Source organism: Elephas maximus, chromosome 13, assembly GCF_024166365.1.
Source record: "Elephas maximus indicus isolate mEleMax1 chromosome 13, mEleMax1 primary haplotype, whole genome shotgun sequence".
Taxonomy (NCBI): domain Eukaryota; kingdom Metazoa; phylum Chordata; class Mammalia; order Proboscidea; family Elephantidae; genus Elephas; species Elephas maximus.
The window spans coordinates 55,140,442-55,164,397 of record NC_064831.1 but is presented as its reverse complement, the minus strand read 5'-3'; the positions used below and the strand labels follow the sequence as shown (position 1 = coordinate 55,164,397).

Sequence of the window (23,956 nt, the reverse complement as noted above, 5' to 3'; positions counted from 1 at the left end):
GGCGAGGTCTCCCTCTCCTGCTTAGCGTGTAGCCTCATGAAGAATTGGAACATTTTTTCCAACTTTGTGTTTTGAAAAGTATCAGAGATGAGTTGAAAAACTAATAAAGTGAATACCCATGTACTCCAGAATCAACAGTTATTATCGTTTGGCCATATTTTCTTTCTCTCTATATATGTGTGTTTATTTATAATATGTATTTAAATTTTGCTTAACCATTTGGAAGCATTATGAACCTTTCACCCCTATATACTTTAGCATGCATCTCCAAAGAAACATGAACAATTTCTTAATTGCATCTAATAGCCAGTCTGTATTTAAATTTTACAATTGTCTAAAAATTATAGAGCTGTATTTTTTCCCCAGACTAGGGTTCAATTAATTGTTTTGCCTCTTTAATCTGGAATGATTCCTCCACTGTTTTTTTTTTTTTTTTTTTAATTAATTTTAATTGTGCTTTAAGTGAAAGTTTACAAATCAAGTCAGTCTCATACAAAAATTTATACACACCTTGCTATACACTCCTAATTGCTTTCCCCCTAATGAGACAGCATACTCCCTCCCTCTACTCTCTCTCCTCGTGTCCATTCGGTCAGCTTCTGACCCCCCCTACCCTCTTATCTCCCTTCCGACAGGAGATGCCAACACAGTCTCATGTGTCTACTTGCCCATTCTTCACCAGTATCATTTTCCATCCCATATTCCAGTCCAATCCCTGACTGAAGAATTGGCCCCAGGAATGGTTCCTGTCTTAAGCCAACAGAAGGTCTGGGGACCATGACCTTCGGGGTCTTTCTAGTCCCAGCCTGACCATTAAGTCTGGTCTTTTTACGGGAATTTGGGGTCTGCATCCTACTGCTCTCCTGCTCCCTCAGGGGTTCTCTTATGTATTGCCTGTCAGGGCAGTCATTGGTTGTGGCCAGACACCATGTAGTTCTTCTGGTCTCAGGCTGATGTAATCTCTGGTTTATGTGGCCTTTTCTGTCTCTCAGGCTCATAATTACCTTGTGTCTTTGGTGTTCATTCTTCCTTGCTGCAGGTGGGTTGAGACCAATTGATGCATCTTAGATGGACGCTTGCTAGTATTTAAGACCCCAGACGCCACTCTCCAAAGCCCCCACTGTTTTTTTCTATTTTGGGGTTTTTTTTTTTCCTTCATGTCACTGATTTTTGGAAGAGACCAGGCTAGTTGGCTGATTTGTTTATTTCCTTCTGATGTTGTTTTCTATGCCTTACCATTTTCTTTAAATTAGAAGTTCTAAAGGCTCAATTAGATTCAGACTTAAAATTTTTGGGAAGAATATTTCATAGATGATACTGTGCTTCTGTCATTCGTTTCAGTTAGCTTCTAATTTTAGGGGTTACTTGTTATTTTTCTTAATGATTTAACTCTATTTTTGGAATATATAAAACATTTACATGATTCAAAAGTTAAAACTATTTAAAAGGATATATTCCGAGAAGTCTTGCTTCTGTCCCAGTCTTACGGTATTACATCAGTAAGTCATAATGTCAGGTTGCAGCAAGGCTAGCGAAGCTGAGTTTAATCACTGGTTGAGGTGGTGACCCTCAGATCTTTTCCGTGGAAAGCTGTGTCTTCCCCTTTAGAATTAGCAGGTAGTCCGGGGGGTAGTACTTGGCACTGTGCAAAATACCCTGTTCCCTAACAACCTTTCCCCTAATTGTTGTAGCACAGATTGATGCTCTTTGCCTGGATGAATTACAGGTTTTCCCTGCTATCTGCAAGTGGGACATGCCTATGAAAGCCAAAATGGCGTAAAGGGAAGATGCAGTTACTGTTAATTTATATGGGAAAAGTTTTTGAGCGTTCCGAGACCCAAAAAATACCAGATAACACAGAAAACCCTTAGGACACCTCTTAGGCTTTTCTGGAGGTACCTCAGGACACATCTTGCTAGCGGATACACAAAATAAATCGAGAGAAAGCACAGATGCTCACAGACACAGTTCAAAGCTAGGGCAGCTCGACACTGAGATGCTGAGTGTAGATGTCAGGGAAGGAGCTTGGCAACGCCGCTTTCGCTGCTCCGGGTGTGCGCTGCATCTTTAACGCTCACTGAGCCCTATTTCCGATTTTCATCGTTTTTTTTTTTTTTTTTTTAATAAAAGCGGAAATCCTCTTTAGATTTTTTCTGGTTAGCGAAAACAGGCACTAAAGTAGGTCTTTCGTAAAAGTAAAGTGGCATAAGCAAACTTTGGAAAAGCAGGGGATACCTGTATTTCATTAGACGCATTGATTCCGACTCATAGTGACCCTGTAGGACAGAACTGCCCCGTAGGGTTTCTGAGGAGCAGCTGGTGGATTTGAACTGCTGACCTTTTGGTTAGCAGCCGTAGCTCTTAACCACCAGGGCTCCTGTATTTCATGAGGGCTTGCAATATGGTGATTTTTCAATTTCTTTTACATTTAGTATTTGGCATTGTTCTAGAAAGAACTTTTCCTCATTCATTGGCAGTGGATTTTAGTGCATCCTAAAATGGCAGGGTAGATTGCTTAATTCTTTCTCTTTAATGATCAATTTTTAAAGTAAGGAGTTGCTGCCATAATGGCCTTCAATTATGGTGGTGAATTAGAGTTTTATAAAAGTATCATTGACTTGTGGATTTTCATTTATTGTGTTTTACAGTTACGTTTTCTTATGTGCAGCTTAAATTGTCCCAAAATTGGCCAGTGGGAACTCCTTACAGTTGTCTCCTTTATCTTTGGTACTGCCTTGCTTTCTGCCACAAGATGTCATAGGCCTACCTAGTAAATTCTCTTTCCCCATATTAGGATCAGCCATTTCTCAAGGAGCCCTTGTTCATTTTAGTGGAGGGCGGCATTTAGAAACCACCTGGTACAACAGTGTGTCACTCCAAGATGGCAGGTCAGTGGGCAAAGCAAGGAATTATTTTTTTAAAAAGTGATGAGCTCATATTATTTCTCATTCATATTTAACTTTACAGGATTTTTCTTGTATTTTCTCTTATACTATTTTTTATTAATATTAACTTGTTTACTTATTTTCTATACATAGTTTCAAAATTACAATACCAATATCACTGCTAATAATAAAACTACTCAGTACAATTTTAAGATTTCCATACAGTTTTTTTGCCCTTAGACTATATCCTACTAATGGTATACAGCCAGGGTACTGAGTTCAGAACTTCGTAGACATAATTAGTTTCTGATTTAACCTTCCTGTATTTCCTTTTGCTAAAATAAGCAAAAATACATATAGTCTAATTTTTCCTTTTTTCTTTCATAAAAAAGTGGCATGAAATATATACTTTCTTGTACCTTTTTTCATTTAGCAGCATAGAGATCACTATACTGCTATGCAGCACTGTATACAGCACCTAGAGATCACTTCCTATCAGTAAGAAGAGATTTTCCTCGTTCTTTTCTATGGCAGCATAGTTCTTAGTAGTGACTTATATGGATATATCATGATTTATTCAACAGATCCTTTATCGATGGACATTTGGGTTGTTTCCAATCTTTTACTATTTCAAATTATGCCACAATGAATAAACTTATGCACATATTACTTTCTAATCTAATAGGTAGGAGCCCTGGTGTTGCAGTGCTTATGCGCTCAGCTGCTAATTGAAAGATCAGCAGTTCGAACCCACCAGCTGCTCTGTGGGAGAAAGATGTGGCAGTCTGCTTCCGTAAAGATTACAGCCTATGCAAACCCTGCTCTGTCTCATGGGATCACTATGAGTCAGAATCGACTTGATGGCAAGGGGTTGGTTTGGTTTTTTGGGGGTGCTATAAATTGCAAGTGTTTTCTTTCAGTTTGTCATTTATCTGTTGACTTGGCTTATAGCATTTCTCTTTGTCTTGCAAATGTTTACTTTTATGTGGTAACATTTATCAATATTTTTTAAATTGCTTCTTGCAATGTGGTGATGTCAGACCTTGTCTAACTTCAGGGAGATAATGAGAATCACCATCAGCATCAAGCCCAAAGCTGATTCCTAGGAGGTGGAGGTGAGACATACCCCACTCCACACTTTTTACCATTTCTGACATAAGCCACCCTTCATTCCCCCCACAGCACTCTACTACTCTGCTGGGTTCGATAACTCAGAGTTAAGTGGTTTATTCAGGAAGTAACAGGGTACAACTTGGGATCAGGATCAACAGGCTATAATTCAGGGTCTGGATCAGGATCAGAAAGCAAGGCAGAGTCTGGAAGGCTCCCCTGAAGTGGACAGCACATCCCTCCCTTCAGTGCAGGACAGCTCTCTCAGCTCCTCTTGGCCTTGCAAGCAACCAGGCCCTTCTCTCTGCTGTGCAGGCCTCCTCTTGGCCCCTCTCAGGTCAGGCCTTTCTGCCTTTGGTCTCCCTGCTGTTGGTCCCTCCATTGCTAACTGACCCAACTCATAGCCAGTGTGGTAGCTTTGTTCAGCTCTCCTAGCTGCATTCTTAGCAGTAGGTTTCAGCCGTCACCACCCATTCTGCTGCAGGGCCCTTCCCAGGCCTCTTACTGTCTTCAGTATTACAGCTCTTTTAGGGGGTTCTTCATCCCTCTTTCTCTGCTTCTCTCGCCTTTTCTCCTTTCTTTCCGAAACCTCTATGGGGTTGGCTGCATATATAAGCAAATTCCTTGTCAGTTTCAAGGCATGGCACTCCCAGCAGAGTCACAAACTGACTAATCCCCTCAGTGGACCATAGTCACTTCATTTGTGTAGTATATAGTCATTTCATCTGCATAGTATATTGACCAGTCACTGACAGGTGTGTATCAATCACAAGGCAAGCTGCAGCCCAGGGCCAGACAAAAAGTATCAAACCATCACCTTGTCCATGGCTTACCCAGGACATGTCAGTTAACCTGGACAAATGTAAAACTCTCTGGGGTAGAAAACTAGGGTAAAAGTAACTCCTCAAGGCATAGGGAGAAAATCTCTCAAGCTGTTTTTGGGAAGAACTGAGGCAAAAGGCCAAGTAGAGGAACTCATTTCATCATACTTCTGGATTTTGAGTCATAGTTAGAAGGGCTTTTCTACTCCCAGATTATTTTAAAAATTACCTGTGTTTTCTTCTAGTACTTATATGCTTTATTTATTTATTTTACTTTACATTATGGAAAGTTTCAAGCATACATAAAAGTCGAATAATATAGTGATTCTTTTATACCTGTTATTCAGCTTCAGTAATTGTCAATTCATAGCTACTGAACCTGATATTCATTCTTGTTATTGGCTTTATCTTGTAGCCCCTAAGATTTCTACTGGTACTAGCTGTATAAAATGGGAGGAGCAAACTTCAGAGCAAATATTCAGACTTTATCGTGCCATTGGAAATACAGTAAGTCGGAAGTCATATTGGACTTTTACCTAATTATTGGGGTGTGTGTGTGTGTGATTCACTTTCTAAATATTTTTATTTAGGAATAAATCTCATAAACTAAACTTGTTGTTAGCTACTGTTGAGTCAGCCCCTGACTCATGGCAACCCATGCACAAGGGGATTGGACCATTGTGATCCATAGGGTTTTATTGGCTGATTTTTGGAAGTAGATCACCAGGCCTTTCTTCCTAGTCCCTCTTAGTCTGGGAGCTCCACTGAAACCTGTTCAGCATCATAGCAACATGCTGCGGTTGCTGCACATGAGGTGAGTTGGCCAAGAATTGAACTTGGGCGTCTCACACAGAAAGCAAGAATTCTACTACTGAACTACCACTGTCCCCGCACTCAACTTAGGAAAAGTGAAATGCATTCTAAAAATAATCTTTAAAGCTTAAGTTTTTATAAGGGCCTTAGAAATTACAAAGCACTTTCAAATACGTATTTTGCTGTTTCAAATAAATAAGTTTTATTATCCCTATTTCAGAGATGAGGAAAATCGAAATGAGGTGACTAACAGGGCTACCCAGTCACTGAATAATGAACTTAAATTTTCTAACTCCTAATCCAATGCTGAGGAGTCCTGATGCACAGCAGTTAAAGCGCTCAGCTGCTAACCTAAAAGTCTGCAGTTCAAACCCACCAGCCGCTCCAAGGGAGAAAGATGCGACTGTCCGCTCCCATAAAGATTTACAGCTGTGGAAACCCTACAGCGCAGTTCAGTTCTCTCCTATAGAGCTGCTGTGAGTCACAGTCGACTTGATGGGCAGTAGGCTTGGCTTGGTTTGGGTTAATCCACTGCTTTTTCTAGTATGCATTTTTGCCCCTGCCCAACTTTCTACAATCAAATTCTTAAACCCTTGAATTCCACATATACCTAACAGCTTGCTAAAATGTCTGAGTTAATTCTCAGTTCTTTGACACATCTGTGAGGTTTTTTTCCTTCATTTTGATAGCATCTTGTGTTGTTTGAACCTTGGGACCTAGCAAGTGTGAGGTTTTAAATGGACCAGCTCTGTTATTAATGTCAGGTAAGTGAGGAACTGCCATTCAACATCTGCGGCATGTCAGGTTCTCCAGGGAGGATCACAACCCCAGGTCGTACGGATTATTAGCCCATTTTAAAGTTGAGTAAATTGAGGCTTAATGTAGACATTCAGTGAGTGATTATTGAGAGTTGTTCAGGGCCACAGATTCTGATCCTGGTTCTGCCACTAACTAGCTGTGTCTGGTATTGGGAAGATAGCTGCATCTCCCTGGGCCTCAGTTTCCTTGTTTGTGAAATGGAGCATTGAATTATAGTCTGAAAATAAACTTACTCAAGTCAGAAATTTGAGAGAACTTATTTCCTGGTGTGTGTTAATTTTTATATACACAGTCCAGTTTTAGGGTCTCAGTTATGTTAAAAATTCGTTATATGATAGAGGTGGCATTTCACATCAGGATGGGGAGAGTAAGCTGGATTATCCAGCAAACAACATTGGGACAAGTGGCTAGCCGTTGGGAAGGGAGAACCTTCAAATCCTACCTTTTAAACTCAGAAGGAAATCTAGATGACTCAAGGATTTAAATGTAAAAAATGAAACCGTAAAGGGCTGGAAAAAAGCATGGCTGAATGATTTTACTATATTTAATAATCATAAAGTCTGGTATGACCTTTTCAAGCATGATGTGAACCACTGAGGTCATAGGAGAAAAGACTGATAGCTGTAACTCCATAAATGTGAAAAACTTAGACATAGAAAAAAAATGACTGCATTCAAGATTAAAGGCCAACAAAGTAGAAAAAACATAATACATATGAGAATTAGAGGGCTAATTTCCTAACTATATAAAAGGCTTTGCAGACTAATAAGAGATGAACGACCTAGTTTAAAAAAAAAAAAAAAAAGAGCAAAGAAATAGGCCATTTATAGAGAAATAAATAAAAATTAAAATAAATATGTGGCAGGCTTTTCAGCCTTGCTAATACTGAACAGCAGTAGATTGTTTTCACTTATCAAGGCGTGTTAACAATAAAATGTTGATGTTCTTTGGCCTAGACATCCCACTTAATTCTCCAGAAACATAAAATACATATTCTCCAGAAACATAAAAATATTCAAAGATGTATCTACAAGGCTGTTTATTACCACATTGTCTACAATAGCAAGAAATTGAAAATAACTGACATATCCACCCTGATGGTACTGGTTGCACAAATTATGGTCTGTTCATCAAATGTGTATACAGAATGGTATATTATAGTATACTCATAAAGGAGAAGACCGTGCAGCAGTTAAAAAGTGTGAAATGGTGTGTACTAATATGAAAAGTTGTGCTCGGTTTGTGGTTAAGTAAAAAAGCTCCTTGTAAAACAGTATGTTCTGATTTTGGAATGTAATATTTGTAGCAAAAAAATACAGGAAAATATACATCAAACTGTTAACAGTGGTTACCCTGGAGATGAGAGTAAGGATACTTTCATTTCTAAAATGTTTTTTAACCTAAGTGATTTAATGTTTGTATTTTTTATAATGAGCATAAATTTTTAATTAGATATACTAATAAAGATATAAATGTTGATTTAAAAATAACAGTTAATATCTAAATTCTAGAAACTAATGCAGAGGGTCACATTTATGTTCTGTCCTCTAAAATGTATAGACTGAGTTTCCAATTCCTTTGTAATTGGGAGAGAAGTCAGACCAGATTAACACAAAATAGTAGCTGAAAACAGGTTTTGAGTTGAGTACACTTCCTCCTCATACCCTCTTTAATTTTATTTGCAGATGCCTTTGCAGACACTCTGGATGGATAATACCGTTAAAATTCTGGATCTGGTGGAAGTTAACAGTTCCATCCTTGCTGGTACTAACCTTTGAAGAGCTGACATGGAAAATGTTTTCACTATAGTCTGTTTGAAAATGTGCATGTTTTACTGCTGGTCACATTTACTATGTTTTAGTTTGTTTTGGTTCAGTAACGATAACACTTGATATCCATTTGATGTTTGAGTCCATGCAGTATACACTCCCATGTGTTTCCTTATTTACTCAGACAGAGCAGTGTACTCTCCATTTCAAGCTCTGTGACTCCCTACATTAAGATTTTCAAGGAGTGTACAATGACTGGGCAGATTTCATCTGAATGTCATGATGAAAATCTCTTGGCAGCTCAGGGAGAATCTTAGGCCAGCGTGGAACATTCAGGTTCGGCCAGCCACAGGTCTGTTCTAAGGACCGACATGGTGGTCCTAAGGAGTGTGAGCCACAGAGGGAGCTGGTCTAGTTCAGCAGTAGTCATAGAGTTCTCCAGGAATCTAGGAATTTGGATTTGTTTGGTCAGGGATGGAAGGGCCAGCTTAGAATGCAACCCTTCTGTTTTTCTCTCCATTGGTGGGTAGATATTTCTCCAAAGTGGTCAGAACTTCTGGATAAAACATTTCAGATTGATCACTGGGAGACCAGTTAAGAGCTTCTTGGGTGATGGAAAGCTTTCCTTTGGGTTCATGATGGTCACAGAGCACCTTAGCTCAGTCCTAAGTCTTGGGTTACAAAGTCAGGGCATCCGTCCCAAACCCAACACAACCCGTTGCCGTTGAGTTGATTCCAACTTATAGCGACCCTATAGGACAGAGTATAACTGCCCCATAGGGTTTCCAAGGTGGATCTTGGATTTGAACTGCCGACCTTTTGGTTAGCAACCGAGCTTTTAACCACTGCACCACCAGGGCTCCAAGGCATCCATAGATATGTCTAGTACTGCCTCCCAGGATGTTTTTTGTTTTTTTAAGTAGCATCGTGAAGTTGTATAATTATTTATTTCTCTCTCATTATTATTTTTATTTTTTAGATCCAAAATTGAAAGGATGGGCTCTTATTCCAGGATCAGTAATATACCACAAACAGTCACAAATACTGCTGGTCTGTTGCAAGGTACATTTTCATTTAGTTTTGCATTGGCATACTTCTTCACTGAGTTTATAGTTTATATCTTTATCATTTTCTTGATTAGGACTTCAGTCAACTGCCTGGTCATCAGATTGGGCCAGTAGACATTTTAATCTTCTTAAGAAACAGTAGAATTTCTAGCATAATTTTTTGGAAGTGGTAAGGTTTTGCCAAGACATTATTATTCACTGAAACTATGAAAGAAGATTTAGTAACTTTAGTGTTTTCTTAAAAGAAATCCAGTTTAATGACCAGGCTCTTGTGTCTGGTAACACAAAAGATAGTCATATCAGGGTACCTACTGAACTCCCACAGTGCATGCATCCTGCTGGTGATACTGCTCAACAGTGGCCGGGGCGGAGATTTGTTAACTATTTAAAGTTACTTTGGGACCATTATTGTTTTGTAGGACAGTGGTATTGTCCTGAGAAGTGTGCCACATTCCTTCCATTTCCTGGGTCTTTTCCCTTACGTGGTGTGTGTGAGAGAGATTCAAGCTCAAGCAGGGCTGTTCAGGATGGGCTGGATTGACCCCCACTATGCAAAAATTTTTTTTTCTTTTTATGCCAATCTTAGCTACAGAACCCCTGCATTTACCTCTCTTTATCGCTGCTTACCTTATTCTGGGACAGTGTTGGGTGCATGTGTCTTGCTGTCCTTTTCTGGGACTCTGTATATGTTTTGTGTGTCTGGCATTTTGCTCTAATAGAAAAAGCCAAGGTTGTCTGAACATGAGAGTGTGATTCCCACCAGCTGTGTCACCTGGGACAAATCAGTTTCCTCTTCTAAAGTGGGTGTGATTCTGGATCTGCCCACCCTTTAGAGTTGTTAGACTAACCGAAAGCTTGGTGGTTCAAACCTACCCAGTGCTCTATGAAGAGAAAGACTAGGCAGTTTGCTTCCGTAAAGACTACAGCCAAGAAATCCCTATGGGGCAGTTCTGCTGTCACACGGGGTCGCTATGAGTTGGAATGCGCTTGATGGCACCCAACAACACCAACATGTTTCGATGACAGTCATAATAAGATATATGGATATACTCTGAAATTTTTAAAGCACCATGCAAGTGTAACATCATACCTTTTTACTCTGTTCTCTTTATGTTTAAATAGGTTTATACATGTTTAAACATTTGTTATCTCTTCTTGGTAGTAAGCTTTTAGAGTCAAGGAGTTGTATTCATGTTATTGAGTACATTGCTATTTGTAGCTACGCATGTAGTAACGCTTGGTGGTTCATTTGTTTTCATGATAAAGTTTTATAAACTAAAATTGACTCAGCTTTTCGGTTTTGCCACCATTGCCCATTCACTATTTGTCTTTTGCCCTTTAGGATGGCTGGATTGGTGTTCGCTCAGTGATGCTCAAGAAAACACTAACAGCGACGGATTTCTACAATGGGTATTTGCACCCCTGGTACCAAAAAAATTCTCAGGCTCAGCCGAGCCAGTGCAGATTTCAGACTCTCAGACTGCCAACAAAGAAGCAGCAGAAAAAAAAAATGGTTGCTATGCAACAGTGTATTTAGTTAGGAAGAAGATGGACAAGAGTCAGTTACATATTTAATTTATTAAAAGCCTTATTTACAAGGAATTACATTGGGTGGCGTAAACAGTTAATGTAGTCAGCTGCTAACCAAGGTGTTGGAGGCTCAAGTTAACCCAGAGGCACCTTGGAAGAAAGGCCAGACAATCTACTTCTGAAAAATCTGCTTCCGAAAACCTTATGGAAGCACAGTTCTACTCTGATACACATGGGGTCACCATGAGTCACAATCAACTCAATGGCAACTGGTTACTAGTTACCTTGATTTTCAGAGATGACACTGTTGGAAGAAGAGATTATGGTCACTTTTTAACAGTAATTAAAAGCAGCTTTTTCTACTTGAATAACAAAAGCAGCTTTAAATAAAATTTTTCTTAATATCAAATTCAGGGAGATTGTATCTTTCCCTAAGAGCAAGGGCAAGTAACCAGTGTGTTTATATATGTATTCTCTAGAGAAATCCTTTTAAAAACAGTACCTGTGTTAAATTTTTAAAATCCTATTTGCCCATTAGCTATATTACTGTTTTAGAAGTACTTAATCTGCATTTCTGATTTTCAACGAGTAGTTAAATCAATTATTTCTATTTCTCTACTGTCTAGTTCTCATCAAGTAGAAAAAATGATGTTTATCTCTGCCACATTGATCTGTATTATAAATTCACATTTTACATTTAGGTTTTCCTGAGGTAGGAACGTGCTCACAATTTCAGCTTACTTAGAAATAAAGGTTATAGAGCATCTGGTCTGTGCAAACTCATCTTCTCTGTCACCAGGGGAGCTGTGCATTTCTGGAGGAGGAAGGAGGTGCCGTGTCCTGCTCTTGACCTGAGAATCTTTTCATGTCAGCTTCTTCTGCCCAGATTCCATCAGTTGAAATCTTTCTCCATGCATTAGTTCACCTGTTCATTCGACAGCGTTTATTGACAGGGTGATCATATAATTGGTTGTCTAAACTAGGACACTTTCATGAGTGAAAGGAGGCATTATACTAATTATGCCAGGACACCAGGCATAGACCAGGACTCCCCCAGGCAAACCAGGTTGTCTGGTCATCCTATTTATTGAGCACTTTGGGTGTAATTAGCTTTTATGCTGGTTGCCGGAGATTCAGAGATTAAATAATATTGAGCACCTTCAATCTAGTGGGGAGGCGGACATGTAAACAAAATACATAACTACAAATGCTATAATGGAGGTATAATGGAAGCATTAAGTCTCCCTCGGGAGTCAACAGAGGCTTTCTAGAGGAAGTGAAACTTAACCCAAGGTTGCAAATGATGAGCTCAGTATGCAGACTAAGGCCCGGAAGAGCATCCTAAAGCGTAGAGTACAAAGACATAAAAGAACACTAACTTATACTTTAAACAATAAATGTGTTATGTGTTCTTCTGTAGGTATACCAAAACCTAAACCAAACCCAGTGCCATCAAGTCGATTCCGACTCATAGTGACCCCATAGGACAGAGTAGAACTGCCCCATAGAGCTTCCAAGGAGCGCCTAGCAGGTGCGAACTGCCGACCCTTTGGTTAGCAGCCGTAGCACTTAACCACTGTGCCACCAGGGTTTCCTTGTATGTATAACCTAGTTATATATATACACACGCACACATATATATGTGGAACCCTGGTGGCACAGTGATGAAGAGTTCAGCTGCCAACCAAAAAAGGTCACCATTTCAAATCCACCAGCTGCTCCTTGGTAACCTATGGAGCAGTTCTACTCTGTCCTATAGGGCCACTATGAGTTGGAATCGACTTGAAGGCAACAGGTTTGGTTTTGGTTTGTGTGTGTGTATGTGTGTGGTGGGGCTGGGGAAGAAAGCTAATAATAGATCATGGAAGATAAGTGGCATGTTATACAGGAAAAAAAGCATGGTGTTTTAAAGGAACTACAGGAATTGATATGAATGGGATGTGACGGTGTACCCAAAACTAGAAGAGGAAGCTGAGGCCAGATCATGGCTCTGAAAACCACAGTGAGAGTCTGAATCTTGTAGGCAAAAGACCTTTTTTTAATTGTAAAAATATATATAACAACATTTGGTAGGCAATAGATTTTAATCAGGGAATGACATGACCAGATTTGCATTTTGGAAAGATAACTTCAGTAGCAGAAGTGTGCGTAAAACCTGGGGCACGAAGGTGTTGGGAGGTTAGAAATGGTAAAGAGCCGAAGTGCCACAGTGGCTGTGGGAATGGGAAAAACTGAAAGATTTTTGCGGTGGAAGTGAGAACTTACTGGGTTACCATTTGGTTATTAAATTTTGGCTCCACCACTGACTAAGCTCTTTGATCTCTGAGAAGTCACTTAACATCACTGAACTTTAGTTTCTTCGTATGTGAAATGGGATTGCAAACCAAAAACCATTCTCAGGATGGTTTGGAGAATCAATGAGACAGTCTATGTGAAGGTGCCTTTGGGCTGTTATTTTGAAATTAATATTCACTGATGAGTTACTCCCTGCCAGGCACTCTGCTCATGTTAGGGAATGCACAGAGAATGAAAATCAGCACCCGCTGGGTACCTGAGTGTGTGGTAGGGTGGTTTCTGCAGGGGCCTAAGGATGTGCCCAGGCAGACACTGCCACAGAGAGTGGGGAACCTTGCCGAGGGTACAGCTCACTGGCCCCAGAGCTGTGACCCAGGAAAGGCTAGGCTCCACTTCCACCATCTAAGCCATTTTCTGCCTCTGTCATCCCCCAAAACAGGGCAACCATCTTGGCAAGAGGAGCATTTCTAGAATGCTAGAAGGAACCTCAAAGGTCCCTCAGACTTTGGCGTTTGGTGAAACCAAGAACCTTGATGCCTGAAGTTGGGTTCTTGGATGCAAAGAACATGACCGGAAACACCTTTAAGAAAGTACGTGTGGGGAGGGGTTGAGGAGGGGGGATGGTTATTACACGAATATAAGTGGGCAAGGATTGGAAAGCTGTTAGGAGCAAGGCAGCTCTGGGGTTGCTGCTGTCCCTTCCCTACCCCCCTTGCTCCCCCATGTCTCCCTGATGACATGTGTGCTCTATTTATCTGATCTCTTACTAAACCAAAAAAAGAAAAAAAAAATCTGTTGCCATCAAATTAATTCCAACACACAGGGGCCCTATAGGACAGGGTAGTACTGCTCCATAGGGTCTCCAAGGAGTGGATGGTGGATTTGAACTGCCAGCGTTTTTTTGGATAGCAGCCAAATTCAACCACTGCACAACCAGGGCTCCCAAAGTCAAAGCTGCATTGACCAGGAAGCAAACCCTGGCCTCCCAGGGGGCAGATAAGAATCCTACCACCAAACCACCAATGTTCATCCCATCGGTCTAGTACTAGTTAATGTAACACATTCTGGGTGGGATCTGTCTAGTTGTTTAGCCAATTACCATTGCCTTTACTGGGCAGAACCTTATGTGCCAGGCCACCTTCTAGTCCTTGGCCAAACTGTGAGTCAGTGCCATCCCACTTCAGTGATTGTCACCCTGCTTAAAAAATAGCCAATCTGAGCTGGAAAGGGAAGTTGGTCACCACGACTGGCATGGCTGGTATACACTCAGGACTCTGTGGAATACCTTTCATAGACATGAAATCTTGAGGCTAGAGTACAAGGCCTACCCCACAGAGGGCAGTTTCCCATCCAAGAAGCCTCAAGGCCGTCCTGGGACTGGAAGATAAACACAAGATACAGAAATGGCATCTTCATGGCAGCCCCTTCTCTGAGAAAGAAAATAGTGCACATCCGAGATAGGCCTCGGGAAAGCACATGACCCACTCTTTGTTCAGACCCCTATAGAGACCACCGTCCAGTCTGATTGAGGAGGTTTCTCACCAGAACCAGCTCCACCTGGATCACTTGTTTAAAGTGTAGATTCCTGGGCCTCACACCAGATCTTAAATCAGAATCTCTAGATATGGGACTCTGCATTTTATCAAACTCATCAAATAAGTTTTATGCTAGAGCAGTGTCTTAGCCTCGGTTCTCTGAAGGAGTAAAACTAGTAAAGTGTGTATAAATACATAAAGAAATTACTTCAAGGAAATGATTCACACAATTGTAGAGCCTAGCAAGTCCCAAATCCGTGGGTCAGGCAGCAGACTGGAGACCTCTGCTGGCTCACATGACTGCAGGGTTTGACAAAGCCAAAATCTGCACATGAGGTAGCAGGCTGGAGGCTTCTGCTGGCTCATGGGGCTGCAAGGGTTGGTGAATCCAAAATCTGCTGGTCAGGTAGCAGGCCAGAAACATCTTCAGGCTTATATCCCAAGAACTAGACGTAAGGTGATGAGAAGTATACAGGGTCCAGAAAGAAGGCAAGCTTTGCCAGAACATTCATTTATATAATGGAGGCAGGCCACAACCCTAAGGAAACTCCCCTTTCAACTGATTGGCTGCTCACATCAGATGCCAAAATGGAAAGTGATTACATAGTATCCGCCAAACCACTGAGAATCATAGCTTATTGAAGTTGACACATAACATTCATTATCACAAGCTTTAACTAACAAGAGGTGCACGTGGATCTGAGCCATATGCTGGCCCCTAGGACTGAGGTCCTTTGGTGGGGGGTTGTTGTGTTATGTCAAGTTGATTTCGATTCATAACAACCCTACAGAACAGAGTAAAACTGCCCCCATAGGGTTTCCTAGAGTGTAATCTTTATGAGAGCAGATCACCAGTCTTTTCTCCTGTAGAGCTGCCGACCTTTCAGTTTGAAGCTGAATGCTTAACCATGGTGCCACCAGGGCTTCCTAGGGGGGAGGTGTGCAAAAATGCTACTCTGTGCTCTGGCTGAAAGGATGGGTTTGCAAACGCACTGCTTCCTTATGCCAGATGCTTCGATCCTGGTTGTTGTCAGAGCTGAAAAAAGACACCCGTGGCATCCGATTCAAAACCCTACTCTGGCCCTAGTTAAGTGACCCAGGACAAGTAACTTAAACTTTTTAAACTCAGATTTCTCAGTTTAAAAGTATGGATAATACCTGCTGTCTTAGTCATCTACTACCGCTGTAACAAATACCACAAGTGGTTGGCTTTAACAAAGAGAAATTTATTCGCTCACAGTCCAGTAGGCTAAAAGTCTGAATTAAGAGCACTGGTCCAGGGAAAGACTTTCTGTCTCTGTTGGCTCTGGAGGAAGGTCCTTGTGATGCATCAGTCTTCCCTTGGTCCGGGACCATCTCAGTGCAGGAAACTCTGGTCCAAAGGACATGCTCTGCTCCCAGCACTGCTTTTTTGGTGGTATGAGGTCCCCATGTCTCTCTGCTCACTTCTCTCTTTTATATCTCAAAACAGACTGGCTTAAGACTACCTAATCTTGCAGAGCTCATCGATATAACTGCCACTAATCCATCTCATTACATCCTAGTGATAGGATTTACAACACGTGGGGAAATCACATCAGATTACAAAATGGTAGACGATCACATAATACTGGGAATCATGATCTAGCCAAGTTGACAGATATTTTTGGGGGAGACGATTCAACCCATGACACCTGCCTGGCAGACTAGAAATACATATGGAAAAAATGCCCAGGGCAGTGCCTGGCATAGTAGCTATTACTGTCACCAAAGAGCCCTGGTGGCGCAGCGGTTAAGCACGTGGCTGCTAACTGAAAAGTAAGTGGTTCAAACCCACCAGCCACTTCGTGGGAGAAAGATGTGGCAGTCTGCTTCCATAAATATTACAGCCTGGAAACCCTGTGGGGCAGTTCTACTGTGTCCGATAGGGTCACTATGAGTCGGAGTCGACCTGAAGGCAGTGGGTATTGTACCACAGTCCAGTGCTGCTCTGATCCCCTCTTTGGATCTGCAACATTTTCTCCTCTGGATGGCAGCACCAGCCTGTGGAGATGCCTTTAGATCAATACAGAAAGAAAAAGAATTTCCAAGCAGTAAAGGATCTGTGATTTAGTAGCCCCAATTTTTATTTCAGAGATGATGGAATGAGGGCTCAGCTACAGCTAGCTAGTGACACCACCAGGATTAGAACCTGATGATGACAGGAGGTTTTCTTTCAAAAAAGAGTCTAATCTTGGTTTGGTTTGGGGGACAAAAGAGATGTTTCTGAGCATAAAATTTAGCTCTTGAGAATGGCCACTGAAAGGATGTTTACTGCTTTTATACTTTGTATTTAAGGTAGTATATTTTCTAGTGAAAACCTATTTTCACCTTTTTTCTTTATAGTCATCAAGGAATTCTAAGGTAAAAATATATTATTTTTAGAGGCAGAGTCTCTGAGTCAGACAGACCTAGTGTGAGCCCTGGCCCTGTCACTGACCTAAAGCTGAGGCTGGTTACTTATTATTCTGAATCTGTTTCCTTATCTGTGACAGTGGCGTCACTAGGGTTGGTGTCAACCAGCACAGTAACTCATAGTGTCACCCACCCCCTTCCCCCATGGATCTCCTCCCATACCAGACCATACAGAATCCTTAGTAATGTATTTTGTACTAATGTTACTTGGAAATTTTAATTCCCGTATATCACTCCTCCTTTTCCTTGAATTACTATTTCCCTCTCCAAAAAGTTATTGATATAAGTACACAAATACTAATTACCACAATATTGTAGCTAAAACATCAGAAAATTTGACAAAATCAGCGACTATAAAAATGCTGGCAGCAACAAAAACAGTGCATGCGTGCAGACAAAACCATGTGATTCAAAGTGTCATTGTAGTTGGGTATGATGACAGCTCCGGCTGGAGCACATTAGGTTTAAAAAGTAAATTAGCAGAGTTTTAGCCTTGTACGTTGTCTTAGTTATCTAGTGCTGCTATAACAGAAATACCATGAGTGGATGGCTTTAACAAAGAGAAATTTATTCTCTCTCAGTCTAGGAGGCTAGAAGTCCGAATTCAGGATGAGAGCTCCAGGGGAAGCCTTTCTCTCTCTGTCAACTCTAGGGAAAGGTCCTTGTCATCAATCTTCCCCAGTCAAGGAACTTCTCAGTGCAGGGGCCCTGAGTCCAAAGAATGCGCGCTCCTGACTCTTCTTGCTTGGTGGTAACGAGGTCCCTCTGACTCTCTGCTTGCTTCGCCCTTTTATATCTCAAAAGAGATTGATTTAAGACACAACCTAATTTTGCAAATTGAGTCCTGCCTCATTAACGTCATAGAAGTAGGATTTACAACACATTGGAAAATCGCATCAGATGACAAAATGGTGGACAATTACACAAAACTGGGAATTATGGCCTAGCCAAGTTGACACATATTTTTGGAGGATGCAATGCAATCCATGACACAGATGTATTGATACATGTAAGCTGGACTTACGAAAAATGTTTTTGTTATAACTGCAGGGATTTTTTTTTTTTAATAATTTTTATTGTGCTTTAAGTAAAAGTTTACAAATCAAGTCAGTCTGTCACATATAAGCTTATATACACCTTACTACATACTCCCATTTACTCTCCCCCTAATGAGTCAGCCTGCCCCCTCCCTCCAGTCTCTCCTTTCGTGACCGTTTTGCCAGTTTCTAACCCTCTCTACCCTCCCATCTCCCCTCCAGACAGGAGATGCCAACACAGTCTCAAGTGTCCACCTGATACAAGTAGCTCACTCTTCATCAGCATCTCTCTCCAACCCATTGTCCAGTCCCTTCCATGTCTAATGAGTTGTCTTCGGGAATGGTTCCTGTCCTGGGCAAACAGAAGGTTTGGGGACCATGACCGCTGGTATTCTTCTAGTCTCAGTCAGACCATTAAGTCTGGTCTTTTTATGAGAATTTGGGGTCTGCATCCCACTGATCTCCTGCTCCCTCAGGGGTTCTCTGTTGTGCTCCCTGCCAGGGCAGTCATCGGTTGTGGCCTGGCACCATCTAGTTCTTCTGGTCTCAGGATGATGTAAGTCTCTAGTTCATGTGGCCCTTTCTGTCTCTTGGGCTCATAGTTATCGTGTGACCTTGGTGTTCTTCATTCTCCTTTGATCCAGGTGGGTTGAGACCAATTGATGCATCTTAGATGGCTGCTTGTTAGCATTTAAGACCCCAGACGCCACACTTCAAAGTGGGATGCAGAATGTTTTCATAACAGAATTTATTTTGCCAATTGACTTAGAAGTCCCCTTGAGCCATAGTCCCCAAACCCCCGCCGTTGTTCCGCTGACCTTCGAAGCATTCAGTTTATCCAGGAAACTTCTTTGCTTTTGGTCCAGTGCAGTTGAGCTGACCTTCCCTGTATTGAGTATTGTCCTTCCCTTCACCTAAAGTAGTTCTTATCTACTAACTAATCAGTAAATAACCCTCTCCCACCCTCCCTCCCTCCCCCCTCTCATAACCACAAAAGAATGTGTTCTTCTCAGTTTATACTATTTCTCAAGATCTTATAATAGTGGTCTTATACAATTATTTGTCCTTTTGCATCTGACTAATTTCACTCAGCATAATGCCTTCCAGGTTCCTCCGTGTTATGAAATGTTTCACAGATTCCTCACTAATCTTTACCGATGCGTAGTATTCCATTGTGTGAATGTACCACAATTTATTTAACCATTCATCCGTTGATGGACACCTTGGTTACGTCCAGCTTTTTGCTACTGTAAACACTGTGCAGGGATATTTTTATAAAAATAATAAATTTCTGCTGCAACAGTGCACAAAAATTTTATAGACAGTTATTTTGGTGTCACCCCCTCTGACAGTGTCGCCTGGTGCAGTCTGTACCCCTTACACCCCCTTAATGATGCCACTGATCCATGAAATGAAGAATCATACCTACTTTGCAAGGATTGTCATGAAGAATAGAAATAATATATATAACACACCTAGCACAGTGCCTGGAACACAGTCAGTTCTCAATACCGATACTATTAGCTAATATTTACTGAGTGCTGGCCCCATTTCTAAGGATGTGACATGGACTATCTCATTTTATCTTTGCAATAACCTTGTAAGGCAGGTACTGTTATTTATCTTCCTTTTTCTGGATGAGGTGACCAAAGCGCAAGAATGTTAAATAGCTCATAAGTGGTGAGCTGGTATTTACACCTTGGGTTTGTCTGACTCCAGTCTGAGGGCCTAACCATTCTAATACGCTGCCTCTACTTGCAAATGTTTTTATCCTTCATCTGGGAATTTAAGGTGTTAGACTTTGGCTTTCAGAAGCTAAGGAAGGAGCACACATGCTAATCCAGTGCCCGTTATATGCAGGGACTGTACTATCCGGTTTCAAAAAGATTTTTCTCATTTTAGTCACAACTTAATCACTGTCTTTTTTTTACCTTTACAAATTTCGATAATTCTCTAGAATCTTACAGTCAGAAGCTGCTTTATTTTGTATTAAAACAGTGACACTCTTGTTTTCCAAGATTCTTTATTGCTGTTTTTATCCCAAGATGGCAAATTACCAGCTTTTACAGGAGGGACATTATGAGCTCCTGGGTTGGCAGATGATACAAAAAACTCGGCACCTTTGCTTAGCAGTTCCTATTTTAATAAGTGAACAGTTAACAAACAATAAGTCTTCCAACAAGTTAAAATACTGTTTCAGTTAAATCGGCATTTTTTGTGTATAGGCTAATTTTTTTAAAGTTTAATTGGAAATCAGAAAGGGGGGATTAACAGAAGTTTTTCAAGGAAAGGCTATTGCAAAGATTTTTAAATACGTTCCTCATAAATTTATAGAATACAAGATCTTAGAATCAGAAAGGACTTAGAGACCTTTTAGTCCATCCTTGGACTCTTTTTACAGGGAAGTCAAGTCAGGCCTCAAGAGGAAATGTCTGCCCAGGGAAAGAACTCAGGTTTCTTAGTTACCCAATCATAACTAATTAGCAATGATAAATAACTGTATATAACTCCTCTTTGATGGGGTCTTTAGGTAGCAGGCTAAAGAAGAGCCATGTCAGCATCTTTCTTGGGCAGTTCCAGAATCCCCACTTGTCTGATCCCTAGAATCCAGTGCAGTGTGCATTTGACACAGAGCTGCATTCATTTTCAGTCTTGGGTTTCAGCATAATTGGTATGTAACACTGCAGTTAATCACACCTCGAGAAGCTTTAAAGAGAGGTATTTCAAGAATTGGTATTTGTCTGAAAAACCAAGTGTTTTGTTACAGATATTAAATTCACAGATTTTAAATGTTCCTTATTTGGACAGGAAACCCTGGTGGTGTAGTGGTTAAAAGCTATGGCTGCTAACCAAAAGATCAGCAGTTTGAATCCACCAGGCGCTCCTTGGAAACTCTATGGGGCAGTTTTACTCTGTCTTATAGGGTTTCTATGAGTCGACCACAACAGGTTTGGTTTGGTTTTGGTTTTGTTTGGATTAGAAAATGGACAATGTGCTTGTCATGTGATATGGAATAACTTCAGGACCCAAACATGACTGTGGGGTCCTTTTCACTTTTTCACAGATCCATGGTTCCTGGAGGCAAAATGTGGGTATTCACTCTAAGCGGTTCACTGGAGGAAACAGCATATATCATGTGAAACCACATGGGGTATTTGGGACCCTTGCAGCAGCTGGTATGATGAGAGTACCTTGGTCCCATAGAGAGGTCGGTCAAGAGCCTGACCTGCTCAAACGAGCTTGGACTTTAGTTTGAAGGCAGTGGTATTGAAAGCCAGGGAGTCGCACAAACATCCAAAAAAACCAAACCCATTGCCACTGAGTCGATTCCAACTCATAGTGACCCTACAGGGCAGAGTAGAACATAGCTGCGTTTTATTATTTTTATCACACAAATACATGAATGCATTCTTATACAGATTCAAATACTACATCTAAAGCCAAAAGATTTCTTCACCACCCCCTCACCCTACCTTCAATTACTCCTCAAAGATAATCACTATCCTGTTTGGTGTGTATGCTTTTCAACATTAAAAAAAAAAAAATTCACTGATGTATATATATGCATAGAGATATATCTAGAATTGTCTTTTAGGTGTGTTTTAAACTCTATGCATGTGTGAACACAGTTGCTTGGAGTTGAGCCCTTCTGAGACCCAGCTGGCCATGTTTACTTTGGTGTTCACAGCATATTTTGTGAGCATTCCAGTTTTCACATGAGATTCTAACACAGGGACTGGTGCTGTGGGAACCATCTGGTAGACCCCAACCACAACAGCTGCAAACCCTCCCAGCAACATCCACAATGTTGGCCTGCACTGTGGTGTACCCTGGGTCAAAAGTTTGCTGCCGGCAGCTGTGCCTTACAGGACAGCTGGAATTCCCAGGTATTAAATGTTCCTTGTTCAGATTAGAAAATGGGCAGTTTGGTTGTCATGTGTTATGGAACAACTGAGGATCCAAACAGGGCCATGGGGTCTTTTTCTAATGGAAACAAGCAAACTAGTCATTATTTTTGGGGTCTAATCTTTTACATTGTAACAAAAGTAGGTACATAACAAAACATAGCTTTATACCTGTTGCCTTTGAGTCAAATGGACTCATAGCGACCCTATAGCTATCTAGTGATATGTTTTTTTATTATCAACAGTCAAGTTCAAAATTATTATTACCAAACCTAACAGACAAGGACTTCTAATATTTATGGGCATAGTCAATCCATAGCTTAGATCTCATCAGGGCTGTTACTAAAGTGAGGTGTAGGGATGTGAGGTCTAAGGAATCGTAGGAATACATGTGGATGGATTTATTCATTCACTCATGCATGCACGTATTCATTCATTCAACATGAGTGGGAATTGACTCTGTGGGATACAACACTCTCATATACGTACCTGGCCTCCCTGTCAGACTGAGCCAGTGGCCATTTCCTAAGTGACTCTTAGCTTTCCTCCCACTTCTGTGCCAATGTTCCAGTCTTCTTTCTGTTTTATCCTGATTGCTAACACAAACCTTATGTCTTTTTGTATTTTTCCAGTGTCTCTTTAAAGTTCTTGTGAATTTTTTTGGTTTTTAATGGAAATAAATTATTAGGACATGTCCTATGGCACTGGCTGAACCCCTGTTGCCTTTGCTTTCCATAGAAGCTCCTGGCCACCTTGGGGACAGAGAACAAATGTAATGAGTTTCCATAATGGGTTTTACATACAAGGAGTGATTTGAGAGCTATTCCATTCATTAAACTATTCTAAATTTTTGAGAAAAGCCCTCTAATGTTGGAAACATGCCCTATACGCCAATATGGTGCTTATAATAAAGGATTACTTCCTGTGACTGACTCTGAATTCTGAAAGAGGTGATTTGGAGAAAATCAGGTGACTGTGTCACTGTGCTCTTGGGAAATACATTTGGTATTTGTCCAAGTTCTAGACTGGGACCCACAGCTCCTGGGCAGAGAGGACAGAAGTCATGACTAAAGACGCAATTTACTAGTCATGTCCCCTGACCTGAATTTTGTGAACACTAGACAGGGTAAGGGCAAAGTCTGAAGAAGGCCTTCCAGTAAAGCAGATTAGGGAGAGGCACTTTCAGCAGGACCTTGTTGCAAGATCATACAGGGAGATTTACATGTTGTTCAGCCTTATACATTATTTCAATGCAAACCTGCGACTATTTTATTGACAGGATGTCGTGACTTTTCCAGGACCTTGCTTGAGAACAGTGATCGTAAGTACATCAACATTCTCTATGCCCTTAAGGGTAAAGTGATGGAGCAGGAAGCTCCTTCGGAGCCTGTTCCGGAAATCCCCCAGAACGTCAGCACACAGCTGGAAAGGGAGGTGGGGCACTCGCTACCGTGCCAGGAAAAGAGTATACAGAACCCCGTGCCCCAAAACCTGGAACCCAAGGGGATGCCCTCAAGCTTTACACGGCAGAGGGGAAACGGCGGGCACCTACTTTCTCCAAGTGGACGCGAACTGAATGCAGAAGCGGGTCCCAGGGGACCCAGCGCTCTCTTCTTTCCCACGACTTTCCCCTAGATGCCCAACTCAGTACAGGCGACCGAAAGCCGACCCAGAGGCAACACAGACCTGTCAGCACCTGACGCCACAGCCAGGTGCGGCGCCCGCTGCCCCAGCCTTAGGCGGGATCCCGCGAGCGTCTAGGAGCCTCCGACCCCTGGCGCCAACCCGCCGCGTCACCATGGAGACCGCCGGAGCCACGCGGCCCGCCCCTTCCTCGTGACGTGGCCCCGCCCGCCGCCAAACCCGGAAGCGCAAGGCCGGCGCCCGCTGTGCGGAGGGTGCGGGAGGGGGAGCGCGGCGGCGGAGGCGGTGGCCCA

At 41.6% G+C, this 23,956-nt stretch overlaps 1 protein-coding gene across 8 annotated transcripts in view; it reads left to right on the top strand.

The window, feature by feature from the left end:
• The window catches only part of MTFMT (mitochondrial methionyl-tRNA formyltransferase), a 30,786-nt gene extending 6,907 nt beyond the window's left edge, over positions 1 to 23,879 (top strand). The window contains exons 6-12 of one of the 8 annotated variants that reach the window (XR_007519830.1): positions 5,232 to 5,323; positions 8,134 to 8,212; positions 10,627 to 10,694; positions 13,549 to 13,699; positions 21,179 to 21,250; positions 23,299 to 23,340; positions 23,655 to 23,879. Coding sequence is in view for 4 of the 8 variants with exons in the window: in XM_049905279.1 (XP_049761236.1) it covers positions 5,232 to 5,323; positions 8,134 to 8,212; positions 9,197 to 9,279; positions 10,627 to 10,821 (449 nt within the window). In the remaining 4 variants the exon portion in view is untranslated. The other 7 variants (XR_007519829.1, XR_007519828.1, XR_007519831.1 and 4 more) reach the window with 7 other exon arrangements.
• The last annotated feature ends 77 nt before the right edge of the window (positions 23,880 to 23,956 follow it).